General features: G+C 37.8%; 1 protein-coding gene across 2 annotated transcripts in view; it reads right to left on the bottom strand.

Annotated features, from left to right (window-relative positions):
- Window positions 1–17961, bottom strand: part of LOC115436799 (epidermal retinol dehydrogenase 2) — a 64538-nt gene extending 46577 nt beyond the window's left edge. For both annotated transcript variants that reach the window (XM_030159738.1, XM_030159739.1), the window contains exons 1-4: window positions 17894–17961; window positions 16139–16473; window positions 10254–10385; window positions 7390–7489 (exon numbers count right to left, since the gene is read on the bottom strand). In XM_030159738.1, the coding sequence (XP_030015598.1) occupies window positions 7390–7489; window positions 10254–10385; window positions 16139–16459 (553 nt within the window). In that variant the 5' untranslated portion in view covers window positions 16460–16473; window positions 17894–17961. The remainder of the gene's footprint in view (window positions 1–7389; window positions 7490–10253; window positions 10386–16138; window positions 16474–17893) is intronic.
- Between the last annotated feature and the right edge of the window lie 1506 nt (window positions 17962–19467).

Genomic DNA, 19467 nt, shown 5'->3' with positions numbered 1-19467 from the left:
CACCCTCTTCTCAGCTTTGTCATTCCAAACGCCCCCTGAGGGGTGGTACCGTTGTGAAACACTGGTCTACATAAAGCTCTCCTACACCAGTGAGAAAACACACACCATTAAAACAATGAGTACATCCAGATTTCAAGACCTGAAAGAAAAAAAAACAACAAAAAAACTGTCTCACACATTTTATGGATCTTGTTCTCTAGTAAAAATTGTTCTGTGTCATTAAAAAATGGTGGTTTCTGAAACCACTGTATTATTTTGACCAGTTGTGATGCACAGTCTAAATCAGTGCTTTATTATGTAAAACAAAGCAGGGTCTGTGGACACCACAGACATCCATCACTAGTAATTCCACAAAATAATAATTTGCATTAAATAATCCATTTGTGCTCTGTCTTTAAAAAGTGCCTACCTTCTGATGCGGTCGATTACAGTCAATAATAAAGATGTCCTGTGTTTACTTCTACTACCTACTGTACCGTTATCCCACCTTTATTAGCTTTGAGCCTGTAGAATCTCTCAGTAATCGTGCATAACCAGACTACTGTGTACTTAGTTGTTCTATCAGTGTTGAAGACACAGGTAGGTGTGGCCCAGTGACTAACCCTCTGGAATATGGAAATAAGACTCTTGGCTACTTTGAATTTCTTTAAACAAAGTGCAACAGGTTGATAATGCCTAAAAAATAAAAGTGTTGGGGAAGAAAAGGTTTTGGTGGGATTTTTGCACATGGGGAAGTAAGTTGTGGTATTAAAATGGCAAAACCACAAACAGAAAAGTGGCTCATAAAAACACTGTCAAAACTTCCCATTTTTAGGGTGTAGCTGCAGTTCAGAGGTGGCCGTTCTGTCAAAATGGCTCCATGCAAATAAAGGAAGGGTGGAACAGTCGCCCAGTGGCTAATTATTCTGACAGAATACATCCTGTGTAGAATACATCCTGTGTAGAATACATCGAGGAGTAACATGAAAATTTAAAGTTATAAAGAAATCAAGGGCATTTTCAGCAATTTCACTTCCATTACCATCTTTATAAGTTCCAGCCATGACTTTGTTTAAGTCAAGTTCATTACCAAACCTATTCTTTTTTTTATAATTATCTTTTTATTGAACATTATAAAATACATTCCACATACAGCTGGTACATAATGGCTGAGGTTTTTTTTTTCCTTTCTCTTTCCACTTTCCTCCAAATGTAATATCTTTAAATTAAACATGACAATCAAAAAATAGAAAAAAAAAAAAAAGAAAACAAAAGTAAAGACATCCTCATTCTTTTACTTTAAATCAAATTAGGGAATGACCATTCCTTTCCAAGTACACAAATAAAATTATGCCCAGGACTTCGTGGTTCTATGCATTCCACCATGCATTTTGCCTGGTTACACTGACAGAGTTTTGCTATGTTACCAGTGCACGGAATATATTAAACCAAAACAAATACACAAATATAATTGACAAGAACAAACCAAACCTCTGTAGCATGACCTAGGGTTTTTTTGGGTTTTTTTTTTTCCCCACAATATACATCTTAGATAAAATCAGACCTAATTGGTTTTATGTATTCTATCCAGTTTTCCCAAATTCTTTTAAATCTATCCACTTCCAGTCTCAGAGAAAAAGTTAGCTTTTCCATCAAATAAATATTGTGTATTACCTCAACCCAGTCCTCAACCTTAGGTACCTCATTCTTCATCCACTTTCTGGTAATTGCTTTTTTGCTTGCAATCAGCATTATTCTATAAATATGTTTGTCCCCAGATCTAGAAAAGTTTATGTCTAGTTTCCCCAGATATAGTACCTCAAATGTACATGGAAGGTCTACCTTCAGTACTTTTTCCATACAATTCTTAAGCTCCTGCCAGTAGCTACCAATTGAGGGACAACCCCAGAATACATGGAAATGGTCAACTTTATCAGCTCCAAACCTATTCGTAACATGAATGATATTATCCCTACACACCAGAATCATCAGCATACAATAGAAGCTGCTGGTTTATCGCTAACAGTATGTGCATAAAAACAGGAGGTCCTAAAGCAGAGCTTTTTGACACCACTCATGCAACACTTACTGCTTCTGTTACAGATGGAGCATCACAGACCACAGGCAGCAGCAGATAGTGATGCTCCAAAGCCATCTTGAAGCAATAAATATCGTTTCAGTGTCTGCAATAATCCTCATAATTCACATGACACTCATTGTATTATTTGTCACTGTACTATTTATTATCAAATGTGTCTGTATGTGTTTTAACTGTGTATTCTTGAAACTGTGTGTTGAATTTGATGCCTATCTTGTCCAGTACTACCTTGTAAAAGAGGTTCTTAATCTCAATGGGAATTTTCCTGGTTAGATAAAGGTCAAATAAAATTTGAAAAAAATTAAATAAAATAAAATGTAAAAAGTCAGAAATTTTCCAAAAAAATCAATCTATTCTGTTTAGGTTTGAGAACATGTTATTTATAATTCGTTTAATCACTTCAGCCTTATGACATTTACCCTGTGGTACAGATAAGGAAACACACTGTAAATGATAGTGACAGTGGAGTTTCTAATGTAAGTGCTCATATAAACTGGGAATAAAATCAAAACCAGTAGGAGTATCACCAGTTAAAACAGTCTGAACACCAAGTTGAGCTGTGGTGGTTCCAATGCTCAGCTCTATAGAAAAGTCAAGCCACAACTGGTGTTTTCATGTCACAGAGGGGCTTTAAAGGAGTGACATTTTGCTTTTTTTTTTTTTTTTTAAATGGAATTCTGCATTTTCAAACATTCCCCTGTGGTCTCCATAAACTGTAAATGTTCTGCTTGGCTCTGAATTCTTCATTCATTAAATTCCACAGGTCCATCTTCAACCCTATTTCTGACTAACGACACCACAAAAGTGGTTTGGAGTGCTGGCCCTTTAAATGCACAGGAGACACTTCAGGCCCCGCCCCCTCCAGGTTATTGGCTGTGCTGCTCTGTCCTGTTCAACCAACAACTGAACATTTTAGGTAATTGGCTCCAAGTTTGTACATATTTTCAGTTTTTACTACAACCGCTGCTGCTGATAAACAATTATGTTGAACTCTGAGAAATGTTGGTCTGAAGTCTGGACCTTAAATGTGGAAATGTCGTGACGTAACTAGTTATAGACGCAACAAATTAAACAGAAATTAAAACAGGTTGTAGAAATCCAATTGATTTTCACAAAAATGAATCTAAAGATAGTTTTGCAGCAGCTGGAGGGTTCAAATTCAAACTGTATGAACTATTAGAGTCCAAATACACAAATAAATGAACCACAGACTAAGAAAAGTGGGTTTAGATAAATATGAGCCCTTTAATAAACCTGCTGATACTGATGTTTTCTTCTTCCCACTCCTTTTCGAGCAATACATATTCAATTTATTTTGTTATTACCAGTGTACATGGCAACTGCTAGAGCAACTCAATTTATTTGCTCTGCTATTAGTTCCTTGTACACAGATAAGTTTGATTTTTTTCCTTCAGCTTGAAACAAATAAAATAAACCAATAAATAAATAACCTACTGATAACACAGACTGACTGGTTGCACAATGACTTTAAACTTCAGAAACTCCAACATGGCTCAAACACTCTTCTCTTATTTGATCTAAAATGAAATTACTCTGTTTTCACATTATCTTGTTTAGTTGGAAACTACACGAGACAAATAATGAATCTCCCTTCCACATTTACAGCTGTCATTTGATGGGTCATTACCACAACAAACAGAAACAAAAGGAAGAAATGATTTATGCTAAGAGCAAACCTTTGACCTAATCTGAACCAGGCACAGATGATATGACGCTACAGCTAAAGGTGAAGGGGCAGCAGACTGTAAACGCATCACACATATTACATCACAAAACTCATTTTTTTCATCTGTCAAGCAAAGTTCACGACTCAGTTGATAACTGATGCCATAAAGCACAGACGAAGCAAACAACAAAAAAAGAAAATGGCAGCATTTTGAAACACAGATAAAGAAGAGTCGCAGTCTGACAAGCATGTATGTGTCCTGAAAAATGAGGGTCATAAAACTGTGACAATTTAATTTAGGTTGACTTAATGAGGCTCTACTGAACAAAAGGTTGCAAGGTTTTGTGTAGTCTACTTTTGGGAACTTTGTAAAGTTAAGTAAAAAGAATTGTACTTGAATATGTTTTATAAATCTTATTAAGAATGAAGCAGTATTCACTGTTTAACCCATAAAGACCCAAACATCCACCGGCAACCAAAGCATCTACTGATAGAAAATATTCAATAACTGTTGATCTACTAATCCTATCAATACATGTCAATAATTAGTGTAAAATGCAGTTCTTCATCTTTTCATGGTCATCAGATATGACCCATTTGGACGTTCAGAGGCTCCGTAGTTACCATGGAAACACCGTCATCTTCTCCAACATTGATTCTCCAGTCAAACCCATGGAGTTGGATCAATGACAGTGGATGGACACACTGGGTTTATGTTCAGTTATTGATACTTTTGCTGAAAAAGTCACTTTTTTCTTCAGTTTTCTCTGTTTTGACAATAATCCTTGAATTTACTGTGTGTTCACAAATATCTACATGATCATCAATTAAATATTGGAAAAAATACATGATTTACACTGAAAAATGCATAATACAGAGAATAATATTACGATAAATGGTGATAAATCATTTAAGAAAGGTTAAATAGAGAGAAAAAGTTATTTGTCAGTTATTTTCTTGAGAAATTGATTAGTTTGTTGATATTTTTCACTGTTTCACACATTTTTCAAGGTCAAATTCAAGCTGTTTTAAGGGTCATTTTGTAATTTTTCCAGTATAGCCCCTTATCGCTAGTGTAAAATACATATCTACAGGAATACATGTACTCATGATTATTTTTTTCACTTTTTATCACAATGATGTACATTGTATTATGCTATAAACATCGAATATTATGTTTCATAATAGCAAAAAGTTTAGAAATTAAAGGAGAACACCAAGTTTTATCCACAAAAAAGGGAAGCCACTTGGCGTTCTACCTGAGAGCACACGCTAATTTTCTTTTTAGACAAAGTTTTATTTTTCAAAATCTGTCACTTCTCCGTAAGTAGCTTTGGTTATAACTGCAAATACTTTCAGGCACTTAAACTAGAATTCAAGAACTTTTCAGACCTTGAAAACACAGCACTGAAATTCAAGCATTTTCAAGCTCCAGTACGAACCCAGCTGTTTTTGCAGTTTGTAGGCCAGTGTTTCCTAAAAGTCTAAACATTCTGATGGCCACTGAAAGCACTGGGAATGAATGTAAAATTTTACTCGTCAGTTAAGTGTTGTAGCTCTTACAAGTTAAATGAGGACTGAAGCTCTGACTGGTTTTCTGTGACTCTCTTATCCTGTAGAGTGAATTACCTACAGGATAAGTCATCATACATGCTTCATTGTAGCACTGAGCGAAGTCCAAAAAAGCCTGCAGTGTTTACACTGTATATACAGGTCTGTTTTTTCATGTTTGTACAGCCCTGTTATCTACGTGGGAGTCGCATACATTTTCACTGATGAATTTACATAGCTTCTTGATGCTTTGATGCTTACATTCAGTGTATACATGAAAAACAATATAAATCCATGTCAAAATGTGTCACAGTAAATCCTATAAGAAATGAATAACATATTAAAACTGATGCAAATTTAACCAAATTTAAGTAAAAGCAACCCAAGTCTGAAGTGTGGTTTTCTGAAAAATTCAATTGAAAAGAAACTAACTCATACAGACACAGTTTAACTTCACTGCTTCATAGGGTGGTCCAAATTTTTTTTTTTAAGATTCTCTGGATTCAAACCCTGCCTTTGGTTCCATATCTGGCCAAATTACTTCGGTCCAAATTTTATGCAAATTAATTCATATTTAGAGGTGTCACAGACAGGTGCAGATTGCTCTATATACTGTAACAGAACTATCCAAATGAATAAAGCAGATTAGAATAATTTGTAATTTTATTCTCAAAATCAAACTGCAACTCACATAAAAATGTTCCTTAGAAAGTCCAGCAACCACTGTTGGTTTATTGAAATGACCAAAAATGTTCCTGTGTTCTTTGACAACTTGTTGCCAGTACTGTTTGTGATCTGCATTTGTTGTTCGGCTACAGCTGAAGTCTGGAATAAGCTCCGCCCCTCTGTCAGCGACATCACTGACAACTTTAGTGGAATGCCCAGTTTTCTCCTCCTTCTGAAAGTCTGCATCATCAGCCCAGTCTACTGGAGGAATTGTTCAGAATGTTTGAGGCAGATCCAAAGTTTCAAACAAACGCATGGTGCTGGTGGGGACAAAACCCCTGATCTGCTTCCCTTCAGAATCTGATGGATTAAGGACATCCCAACGCTTTAGTGGAACCCAAAGAACCTGCATTTAACAACATGTTGTCAACCATCAGCTGCTTCTGCTCTGGTGTCACACAGGAGTAACAGAATGGACGACAACCAGTTCTTCACTCCAGTACCACAGATGTGGGCGGAGTTACTTCAACCATGTATTTCTAGCTGAATCACTCAAACCTTGGTTTTGATAGTACTGCTCTTCTCTTACAGGTCAGCTTGGCTATGCTGAAAATCAACAATTAGTCCATTTACAGGAAGCTTCCAGCAACTTGTGCAACCTCTGAAACATCTGCTTTTTCTTCCAAATTTTCTCCTAAATCATCTTTTGAAAGCCAAAACCTAATGCAGGGTTCTAATTGAGGTTATCTGACACTTTATTTTTTACCAGGATTGTTGGATCACCCTAATGTTCCACGTATATAAATATATCATGTACATGTGTCGTGTATAAATATAGGGTCTGTTAGCCAAAAGACAGGGGCATAAGAATGTGACAGAATCATCTATGTCGTGATATTTACTCTAATATTGTATTTTGAGTTTACCTTTAACTGAGTAACTTTAGGACGCCCTGGTATCAGCCAACAGAGCAAACACTCAAACCTCTGGTCTACTTTTTTTTCAGACCTTTGAACTTGTCACTCCACCTTAAATGCACAACGGAGTCACATTCAGTTACATGAAATCTATTTGGTTTTATGTTACAGCTTCTGTCATTTTTCCATCATATAAACTCCAGCTTAAAATTCCATGTTGCGCTACTCTGTGAGGGATTTGTTTGATGTCTCCATCATATGAAAGTGCTGGTGTGTCACGTAACAGCTACTCTGTTTATTACAGAAATCCACATAAACCACAGATAATATTATCTGACATATGATACTGTATTTGGGAGTTTTTGGGCAGTTTTACAAACCTACTGCTATAATACCATAAAAGTCTCCTCAGAGAGATCTTGAACCAGAAAATGAGCTTTTAAATACAGCGAAGGGGAAATAAAACACATTAATCCAACTCATACACGCACCTGCCAATCCATTGACTGAAATGAGCCCTGCAGAGCTGGCGATGCTGACCAGATGGCCGTGATTGTTGGCGATCATGGCAGGAAGGAAAGCCTTGTAGGTCTGAGAAGACACAGTAAAAAAAAAAACTATCAAACAAAATATCCAGACACAAGCAGTGATGCAGCGTTTAGCTTTTTTTCAGGGGACAGTTTGAGATGAATCAAATATTTCTGCCATGGCATAATTGGAACTTAGTGGAGAATTACCAACTTTTTTTTTTTTTTTTATTTTTTTTTAACTTTTCGGTCTAGAAGGGAAACATTTATTTTTTTTCATGTTCACCACTAATAAATGGCTATTCCTCACAAAGTGAATCAATATTATTAAGCTATGATTACACTTATACTATAATCATGACAGGAAATGTCATGAAGCTAAGATAAATAAGATAAATAAATCACAAAGTATCGCAAGAAAAGTTGCATTGCTTATAAATGACAGCATCAAAAACTACCATCAAACCAGTGGTTCCAGGCACAACAAACCCCGCCCTCACACGTACTGTAGTTTATTATGGCATCGATCCTGCTGATGTCATCATGTCTATGCATGCGCTGATGTCAGCATATCAACTGCCTCTATATACATGTCAAGTTTTAAGTAAATTGAAACAAAATTGATGTTTTTATAGATATTTAAAATTTCACCCATTATAAGTAAATGGCAGTAAAAAAAAAAAAAAAAAAAAAAATCATAAAAATTTGAACTTTGACCTACTTCTTCCAAAATGGAATGATATCTAATCTGGGTCACTGGCAATCTATAAACACAATATGGCATGAATTCAACTAATAATACTTAGAAATAATACTTAAATTCCTATGGCCAGTGGAAACCTGGACCCAACATGTTAGACAGCCCTTAAATACTGTTGTCCTCACATGCACAGGTGAGGTAAACTGGCCTGATGACCTGTCCCAACCCCCACCCAGTCACACAACCAGTGAGCAGACCATCACAAGTTTGGCTGCTACAGTGTTAATTATCAACTGGGGGGGGGGTTCATATCAAATACCACATTAGCCCTGATTTTCTGATGCGACAAGATGTTCTCAGTACTCCTGTGTAATTGTTTTGAAATTTTTGTCCAAACTCCCCCTACCCCGAAAATTACTTTAACTCTGAAAATCTCCACTTTCACAGCTTCTCCACTCTTTTGTTCAGTTCAGTGTCTAAATCTGTTCATGATCCTGTCAGTGCCAGACTGTATGGACAGAGTACTGTGGACTAGGAACAGTCTAATGTCAAAGGTCATGGTGGAGGTCAAAGGACACCAAAATGCCTAGTTTTTTAAAAAATTCAGACCACTCCGACATTTGATCAAATGTGTCCTCAGTTGTGTTCTTCTGGTTTCCTGGTACCACCCCACCCCGCTTGGCCCTTTACAGACACAGTACAGACTACAGATTCAAACACGGACAGACCATTAGTGTGGAGGAAACACTAGCACAAATTTAGGAGGGAAACACTAACAATTCATTCATTTTCTGAACACACTTTATCCTCACTAGGTTCACAGGGGCGGAGCCTATCCCAGCTACTTATGGGTGAGGGCGGGGTTCACCCTGGACATGTGACCAGTTCATCACAGACTGAACATATAGAGACAAACAACCACTGTCACATTCACACCTATGGGGGATTTAGATGAACCCATTAACCTATCAGAGCATGTGTTTGGATGGTGGGAGGAGCCAGAGTACCACAGAGAACCCATTAACCTATCAGTGCATGTGTTTGGTTGGTGGGAGGAGCCAGAGTACCACAGAGAACCCACGCAGACACAGAAAGGTCACACACCCATGGACTGAAGGTCCCATCCCCATGGACTAAAGGCTCCACCCCCATGTTGAACTGAACCCAGGTCCTTGTGTCTGTGGCTCCAGGTCTATCCTCTGCACCAACAGGACAGAATCATGTAAATGTCAGTCCTGTCAAACTGCCGTCTGTTCTGTTTTCATGTCTGTATGCAGAATACATGAGGAAACAGTTGTGTTGAATGTGTCTGATTGAATGTCAGTTGTTTGTGGTCAGTAGATGTGTTCTGAGGAGAGAACCTGAGCCCAACATTTGGAAGAACCCACATGAACAGCTGAGTGCCATCAAATATGCATTTGGACCATTTGGGTGACCTTTGACCTCTAACTGGACCTTTGACTCAGAATTGGACCTTGACTCTACACCTTTTGCAGTGCACAGCACTCTGAAGACGTGACATGTGTCACATAAACACGTCAGTTCCAGCAGGAGCAGATTGACATGTTGTACTTGATCCAAAGTGCAGAAGGTTTAAAGTTGACAAAAACCCCACGTTTTCAGGGTTTAATTTTCGGGGTTGGGCTTAATTTTAATTTTTTTTCACATTTTTGTATTCAGAAGACATGGGGGCATTAGAAAATCTGGGCTAAAATTGAATCTGAAAAATTTCCTGAAATAAGCCCCCCCCATTATCAAACAAACAAAGAAACAAACAAACAAAATGAACCAAAAACAGTACCCCTTGCCTCCACTTCGGGGGGCAGGGTAATAAGACACCCCTCTGTTTATCTGTTTTATCCATTTATCTGATTTTGCTTGTTTGTTTGTTTGTCTGTCTCATACCTATACTTTTTAATTGCTTCCATGCTGTAATGCTTTTAATGTTTTATGTAAAGCACTTTGAATGGTCTTGTATATGAAATGAGCTATAGAAATAAACCTGCCTTTCCTAAAATATAATAAACAATACTTTACAAACTGAACATCTTCCACTTTACAGGAATTTCTTTCAAAAATCTAATAATAAAACCGTCACTGCTCTGTACATCTGCTGTTTGTGACTGACCCAGAAGTGAGCCATCGAGTTGACCTCCATCGTCTTTTCAATCAGGGAATCTGGAGCATCCATGAACTTCTTTCCAGTCACGATCCCAGCGTTGTTCACCAGTATACTGATGTCGCCCACCTCTCGCTTCACCTGTACAGGACAAAGACAAATGTCTCTAATGTACAACCCCAGAGCAGAACAAACTGTATGAAAACATGGACGCTGCGCAGCGCTGGTGAACCCTCAGGAACAAACATTACGCATACTCTGGAGGTGTGGCTTCGAGGGGAAGTCTGAAGAAAGACGTTTGGACTTTTGAATTGTATATTTTCAAAATGTAGCTTGCTCGAACTGTTTTTCCACGACCTCCCACCCTACCTTTAACTGTAAAGTCTGACCACTGATCCAGGAGTTTATTTTAAGAGACTTTGTGGTGTAAAAATGGAGAGGAAGAGGAAGTGGGGCAAATGTGGAGGCATCAGGCTCCATCTGAGGAGACAGCGGTACATCCGGATCCATCTGCCCTCATTTATCAGGGGGAACATCCAGTCCCTCAGGAATCAAGTGGACAAAAATATACGCCCTGAGTGCTTTCAGCAAGTTTTATTATGCACTAATGCTTTCTATCATGTTGCAGGTTCCACTGTTTTATTATTAGTCTGTACTGCCGGACTTTTTGCGCTTTCCCCTCTTTTGTAAATACAGTTTGTATATAGTCTGTACAGTTTATTATTACTATTATTGATTTTGTGATTTTGATCTTCATACATGTACACTTTTTTCTTGCACTTTATTCTGTTGCTGCCTTGACTGTTGAATTTCCCCATGTGGGATCAATAAAGTCTAATCTAATCTTAAGTGCATGTCACCACCAACTATGGATACAAATGCATTAACTTGTCCAGGCAAACCTGTTGTAACCTGAGCTGAGCCTTCAAGACTGTCTCACACTGATGTATGGGACAGCGGTTTTATTATCAATACAGGGAAGGGAGGGCCACAAAAGGTATACAGACTGTCGAACCTCCATGTAGGTTTTAAGCATTTTGTGTTCATCTTATTTCCATGTAAACTACTTCCTAAATACTCAGTATATATTAAAGAATCTATCTTAGGACACTAAACCCTGGAGAGTCATCCATTTGAGTCTATGTTCATTTTCTTCTGCCACAGTTTGATATTATTTTCAGTTTGCATGTTTATCTCTGTTTGTCAAGTGAAATCCACTTATTCTTTCTTCTGCTACTTCCTATCTTAGCCTTAAACTCATTTCATGAATAAATCCTCACTGAGATTACTGGATTTGCACTAGGCACATGTTTTCTACTGGTTTTACAGTCACCATGGTGTCGCCTTAACAGTCAAACAAAAGTTTCAGTTCCTGAACCAGTTTATTTTTAGTTTAGAATTAGGTTTGTGAACTAGACTGACACACTGGTGAAAGCAGAACCACATCGGCTCAGGATTACTTTAACAAACGTCACCAAACCGTAATGTACCGCAATAAAGAGTTACATCCGCAAATGTCAGTCAAAACATTACTGTACAAACAGAAAGACTGAGGGCGTTTTCACACTAGGTATCCGAGTCCGTTGACCCCAAACTCTACTTAATTTTATCAATGTGAATGCAAACGTTCCATGAGTGAGTACTGTACCCAAGTCCAGCTGAGAAGGTAGCCCTGGGTACGGACTGCGTGGATTCCAGTACGGAATACTGCAGTGTGAAAGCAATCCGTGTCAGAGACAGGACGTGACCTAATCAGCACCAAGGTTATTATCGCTAACGGAATGACCAAAACTAGAATTGTAAAAACATTTTTGGTAACTGAAATAAATAAAAACTATAATTAAAAGAAAATAACCATAACTAACTGAAACTGTATTGTGTGTTTATAAAACTAACTAAAACAGATAAAAATTATGGATAAAATTCCCTTCGTTTTTGTCTTTGTCAATGTTGGACTGATAGTAAATGGATTTCTTTGTCTCAGTTTTCTGTGCTGTCACCATACGACACTTTTTGGTCCGTCACTTGTGTTCCCTTGTGGTTTCCAGTCGTCTTCTGGTCCCCACTCTACCTGGAAACATGGAGACTAAAGTTGGGAGAAAGCAGCAGAGTCCTGTCTGGGATTTATTTCAATATGACGACAGAGAAGAAGAGAAAAGAGACGACTAAACCACAACTAAACTACAACTAAACTAAACTAAGACTAAGCATGTAGAAAATTAAAAAAAAAAACTAATAAAAACGAGCAAACCTGCTCTAAAAACTAATTAAAATTAACTGAATTAGAGAAAAAAAAGTCAAAAGTAACTAAAACTAAACTATAATGAAAAATCCAAAACTATTACAACCTTGATCACCACTCCAACAACGGAAGTGAGTTAATCACCATGAGACCATGGACGGTGCTCCTGCTGTCTCCTGAAAAAGCCTCGGATCCGTGCGGCACGGGCTTGCCTTATCGACTGAACCAATGGGTGAAATATCAGGGACAACGAAGGTCACTCTTCTGTTTGCCTGAAACAGGCTAACACAGAGGAAGGTACTGCCTGTGAACAGAACAGTCGCTCAGTTGATGACGTAAGGGTTTGTCGCTTCTGCATTTGTTGGATAGCGACAGAATTCCTTCCGCAGCGCCATCGGCTGTTTGGGCCCTGTAACACCCACTTGTTCTCGGGCACGGGCCGCGGTACGGGCTTGTGAATGTAACATCTGCGGGAAAGGTGTGAGCGTATCCAGGTACAGCACGGATCCAGATACCGTGATACCGGATACAGTGTGAAAACGCCCTGATGCTAACACCTGGATGTGCAGTGGAATTCTCCGGATGCTGAACCACAACAGACATTTCAATTTTATAAAAATCTTTGTAGAAAAAAAAATTATTAAATCAGCCAAAACAGAACTGACCAAGAAAAATACAACTGGGGCCTCCATTTACACCTGCTCAAGCTACTTCTCAAGAGCACATTGAATAGTCTCCTACAGTAATGGCCTCCTCAGTGAATACTAGCTTCATCTCGCATTAGTCCGAGTCTAAATATCAGGCTGAAACTAGATGGGACACACAATCACACTGTTTTTCACTATTGTCTCAAAGAAATACATGCTTGGTTTTCATTTGTCTAGAAGGCTTCTGTTGGATTACATGTCAGGTACAGATGTGCTGTACAGGATCTTTTCGCTCCTGGTTTCTTTTCTATTGTTGCTCCCTTATTATTTGTACATTGTCAACAGCCGTGGGGGTGCTGAGCAAATAAGACAGTTACGTTTGGTCATCAAATTTGTTTTCTCTGTGTTGTTAGGGAAGGTGTTCACTTTTCTTTGAACCACATCCAAAATGATAGAAAAACACAAACAAAACACCATCATACTTAAGCCTCTGACAAACCCAGTGAAATCATCCAGGAAATAATCAGCCTATTAATCCACGCGCAGAGGTGTTCTCCCTGAGTTTGACTTCTGACATTACCTGCCACACCTACACACATGGAACAGCTGACAGTTATGTGTGTGTTTACACTACAGCCACGTCCTCAGGCCATACACTCACACACTCTGGAGTTAAAGGAACGGAATCACCCTTCAGGCTGAACAGGACAACACCTCAGATACAAACACCAACTTCAATAGCACACAGTCATTTAGTTCATGTATCAAAGCAACAACAGACCTACACATAAACCCGTGGGCTTGATTAGACAGGAGAGATTGCATCATTTGGGTCCTAGGACAAGCCCATGTGTATTCTCCACTGATTTTGACAATGCTGTAAAATCCTACCTGCACTGATGATGAAACATAAATACTGTGCTGCTAAAACAGAACAATGAATTAACGGTAAAGACAAACAGTGCAGCTAAGCTTTTAATTAAATTTCTTCAGTTGTATGAACAAAAAATTAAAGCATTCTCTCCCTCCTGTTTTTCATTAATATTTGAATTGAATATTATTTTTACACAACAAATGAAGGGAGTGATAATCGCAAAACACTTGTAATTAATGGAAAGACAACAACCTATGTATAGCATTTTTGTGTTTTGTACTTAGAATTGAGTCTGATATGTGTAGGATTTTTGAGTTACTTATGGGATCTGACAGAAATTTAGGGTAGGCAGAAGATTGGGGCGAGGTGGCAGGAGATTATAAATTAAACTTCATCCCACTTCTTTTCAAATGTTTTCCTTTCTTTTTATATGAATCTTTTTGTGGTTTGGTTTTAATGTTATATTCAAAATAAATAAACAAACAAACCTTAAATTAAATTTTTAGCTTTGTTTCTACATAGACAATCAGTTAATCTTCTAAATGACTTTGAAGTAAGCTATCTCAAAACAGGATGACGATAAAATTTATATTGATAGTAATGATTAACCTTGTAAACTTTACCCGACATAAATAGACGTCTCAGATACATCATACAAATATGAAGGACCACGTGCTGGTAGATTATCTGTTATCAGAGTAAAGATCATAAAGGGATCTGCCACAGGAGGGTAAAAGTCACGTTATTGAAAATATTTTACATGTAATCTCTACTAACAGCATTTATTGCATTTTGGATTAATTTAGAGATGAACTGTTTCCGGGCCAGGGATTTCAAATTTACAAGGTGCACCTGAATGCACCACACAGATCTGTACACCAATGTCTACTAACTTTGTTTAAGAGCAGCATAGTTTGTCATTTCCCTTTATTTAGGAGAGTATGAAACCAGGGACACATTTTAATATTTAAAACTTCAGCAAATGAACCCTCAGGATACTTGTGCTCTGTCAGAAAGTGTCATTCCTATTTACATCAATTTACCCTCCTAAAAAGAAGCATGTGGATGCTTTAAAATTTTCATAAATGTCTCTGAGATTTACTAAAGTTACTGTTACATCAATTTAAGGGTGTCTTTTTTTATTTATTTCAGGTTTAGAATGTTAATTTTATAAATAAATTGTGCTATCCACAAAGCTAAAGCGGCATCGGAAAGCGGAGATCCTGAGCTTTCCGATGCTATACGAACACCTTACGGCCACAGTATTGGACTCTATGACAAGTAGAAAGGAACTGTTTCAGAGACTTCCACACAGGCTAAAAAATGCCAGGAAATAACAAAAAATATGACTGAAAACTGAATGCTTGTTTGAGCAGATGTAAAATAGTTGAAAGTTTATTCCTGCGATCTCAAAAAGTTTCATTATGGACATTTACAGTTGTTTCAGATAATAAATATGCTAAAAACTTCAAGCCTGTTGTTTTTTTTTTCTCCTTAAACACACTGTTTTAAGCATTTATTATTTTTAATAATGATAATTAATGGCTATATAGTTGCAGAAAAAAATATTAGCCCATCAAAAGTCATCAAAAACAATGGTTCTGCAATCCAGTCCTAACTCCTGTGTCTATCATGTGACTAAAACAGACAGAAAAGAAAACATGGAATGTCTAAAAGCACTGTTTTTGGCAGTAAAATGCTATAGCTATTGATGGCCAGATATCAGCTCTTTCTTATGAGCTATTTTTGTTGGTATCATTATATTTGTCCAAACAAATGTACCTTTAGTTGGACCAGGCATTAAAATGAACAAGAAATTGAAGAAAACAAGGGTGGTCTAAGAATTTTTTCTGCAACTGTATATTGAAAGTTAAGTTCTTCCTTAAAACAATGGCGCAAAAGAATTAGCAAAAAAGACATTTTCTGATACTTTTATGACAAAGAAAACATGAAGACACCCACTGTAGGTGGTCTGTTATAATGGCAGACTCCATCCATATGAATGTAGGCCCCTTTGACTAACTGTATAAAACTTCTAATACTACTGATAATACACAGTGAACTTCTGTGGGCTTACCTAACTGTATAAAACTTCTAATAGTACTAACAGTGTCTACAATGAAGTTCTTACTTGGTCAGCCACTCTGTAGACTTCATTCTTGTCACTGCAGTCACACAGGTAGTAGTGGACTCTGCTGGCTCCGTTCTGTTTAGCCAGTTTAGCCGTTTCCTTCATTCCCTCCTGGTTAATGTCCCACAACACCAACACGGTGCCATGAGCCGCAAACTCCCGAGCCATGAGGCGGCCGATGCCACTGCCGGCCCCCGTGATCAGAACCAGCTCACCTGTTATGTTCTTCTTCCTCTTTGGTACAAACAGGTGGATGAAAGCCTCTACATTGTACCAGAGGGACAACAACAGCACTCTGAGGGTTTCTAGGAGGAAATTCATGGTCGCTGATGGATCTAGACAAGATGAGGTGAAAAAAAAAAAAATTAAGTGGGGCAGTAAGGTGACCTCATGTAGCCTAAGAAGTTAAATACTTGCATTCCATTCACATTTTCTTCTCTTTGACTTTATGGCTGCGGCATAGGGGTAGTTTCAAAGTTATTTCACAAAGTAGAAACCAATATTTATTATCTGACAAACTGAGCATAAAATGAGAGACAATGGATCTGGTTTGCTAATAGCTTTCCCATTAGCTGCACCAGAAAAATTCCCAATGCGTGTTTAAGCATTTACCAAAGCCTAATGTCTTAATATTTTGAAAGTTTTGTCCAACTAAAACTACCCAAATGATAGTCAGTTCATAATGAGACAAAGGAGAGAAAAGCAGCAAGTTAATTTTACTGTTTTAATGCAGATTCGAACTAAAATCAAATATTACTAGAATTCACTTTTACTCAAGTGCTGTCCTCCAGCACGAATTTCTTGGTCTTCTACACCACTTCACATCACAGTGAAACATTAACAGCTTTAATTTGCTACTTTCCGGATTATAGTTTTTTGCTGTCCATTGAAAACTATGCATCTAAAATGTGTATGAGAAACTGAAGGATCATTTATAGTATATAGTTTATTCTCCTTCAAGCTACATTTCCCCACGGTGGGATCAATAAAGTCTTATCTCGTCTCTTCATAATCTTAAACTATCCTCTAATGTCACTATAAAGGTTTAAATCAGGCCTATTTTGAGTTGATTACTTTTATTTTAGACAGACTCACATGACAGTGACACTGCAGATAAAATAATAATTTTACAGGATATGATGCACCGTTGCAGATGAAACTACCCATTAGAGTGAACAATTAAATTCAGCAATAAAGTTAATCCAAACTTTTCATTAAAAAGCAATTAGTGAAGCTCTGACAGAGACCATTTAACTGCACAAAGTCCACTTTTCATACTTGAATAGATGCTGCTGAGGCTTACTTTTACTCTAGTTTCAGTGCAGTATTAAAAGTACTTAAGTGCTTTACTTTCTACACTTTTCCTGAACAAATGTATGAATTAAAGGGGCTTTTGTGTACATCAAATTAAAAATATAATTCTCCTCCATGTCTTGGTTCTGGCAGAGATTTGCTTGTAATGATGAAAATGTTAGTCTGATAACATGACTCTAAATCTGTATAAGCAGTTGTAAACTTTTTTAAATACTACAGATATGTGTTAGTGAAGTGTCAGGAGCATCTCTTGGCCTGTGGAACTTGAACCTGCCTTAAACCGGACTAAGTTCACATCAGTCCGTGTTGTCATGGCTTTGGCAGACCTTCACTCACATAAGCTAACACAAGCTAACATGGCGGTAGAGGACAAAAGTCTGCCTTTTCACTGTCAACTGGATCAAACCGTCAACATGTTGGTGTTTGGAGCGGTGAACGTACCGTAGTTATTGTGGAGGGAACCCGGCTGCAGTCTGTGTTCTTCTTCCAGCTCAGACTCTGGACTTGTGTGTCGCCTGAAGGCAAGAAAAGCAGGATGTCTTTAAACTCCTGACGAATCCCCGCCTTCCCTCCGACCAGAGGCATTATGGGACTTGTAGTGCGTTACGTTTCCGCCCTTTTTAAAGCACGTGGAGCCACGGAAATCTAATGTGAACCCTCCAGTATCCGGGTGTGCCTTTTATGCACACTTTGCATTTCATTTTCAAAAACTTCATATTATTTTTACCTCCGCCAAGGAGGTTATGTTTTTGCCAGGGTTTGTTTGTCTGTCTGTTTGTCTGTCCGTTAGTGTGCAACATAACTCAAAAAGTTATGGACAGATTTGGATGAAATTTTCAGGGTTTGTTGGAAATGGGATAAGGAAGAAATGATTAACTTTTGGGGGTGATCCGGAAGAAATCCTGGATTCTGGATCACTTTGAAATTTTCGTTAACATTGTGGTAAATGGGGCCAAAATTTTCGTTTCCCAATATCTCGCTTAATTATTGACCAAAACTCATGAAATTTAACTCAGGAATTGACAATGGGGTCCTCTATCACATTTCAAAGGCTGATCCGGATCTGATCCAGAAGGCGGATTTTATCTCAATTTATATAAAAAATGGGGGTGCCCTTACTTTTTGGCCTACTGTGCCTTTAATATTAAAGGTAGAAATTTCTGACAAGCGCCATCGTGTTGCTCAGTCAGTTCCGCATCGGGAGTATGCCACCGGATTTCATGTAGCTTTAATACTTAAGGAGCTAGATCCAGAAGAAAACCGCCATTACGAGAAATGTGATTTTCGTGAATAACTACTGAACTAATAAGGATATAATTATGAATCCAGTTGCTAATGGTATGTTTTCATGGTCAAGGAATCTTAAAATATAGGTAAAATAAATATGGGACTAATATTTATGGTGGAAATCACAATATGGGGGAATTGTGCAAATCTCATGCAATTTGACTCAGGGATTTACAATGGGGTGTTCTATCAAATGGCAAAGACTGATCCGGGTCTTTCAAAAAGTTATGGACAGATTTGGATGAAAATTTCATGAAATATTGATACTGGCACAAGGAACAAATGATTAAATTTTGGTGGTGATTGGGGGGGGGGGGGGGGGCACTGATCTGCCTCGGCAGAGGTCTGCGCTCTCAGAGTGCTTTTCTAGTTCACAATTTAACCCTTTCATGCATAGTGGTCACTACAGTGGACAGCTATCGTACAGCTGTTCTCTTATTGTATTTTCATGGATTTAGTTATTTTAGTTCCATATCAGCCAACACAGTGGAAGCTTATGCATCATCTCATACACTGCAATTCATCCCATTACTGTAACTTTGCTGTTCTTGATAAACCTGATCTGCACTAACATGTTTGAGTGTTAATCAGGTGGTTGTTATTGTTGTTAGACTGTCATTAACATTATAATTTGTTATATATTTATTCATTTTTGCATATAATCTCCATAAAGTGAGTATGTTAAAATGTGACAAAACATCAGATTAACAACATTTAAGAAATTATTT

The sequence above is a fragment of the Sphaeramia orbicularis genome, chromosome 17 (assembly GCF_902148855.1).
Source record: "Sphaeramia orbicularis chromosome 17, fSphaOr1.1, whole genome shotgun sequence".
NCBI lineage: Eukaryota > Metazoa > Chordata > Actinopteri > Kurtiformes > Apogonidae > Sphaeramia > Sphaeramia orbicularis.
Note: the sequence above shows the minus strand (reverse complement) of the source record. Positions and strands in the feature narration are given on the sequence as shown.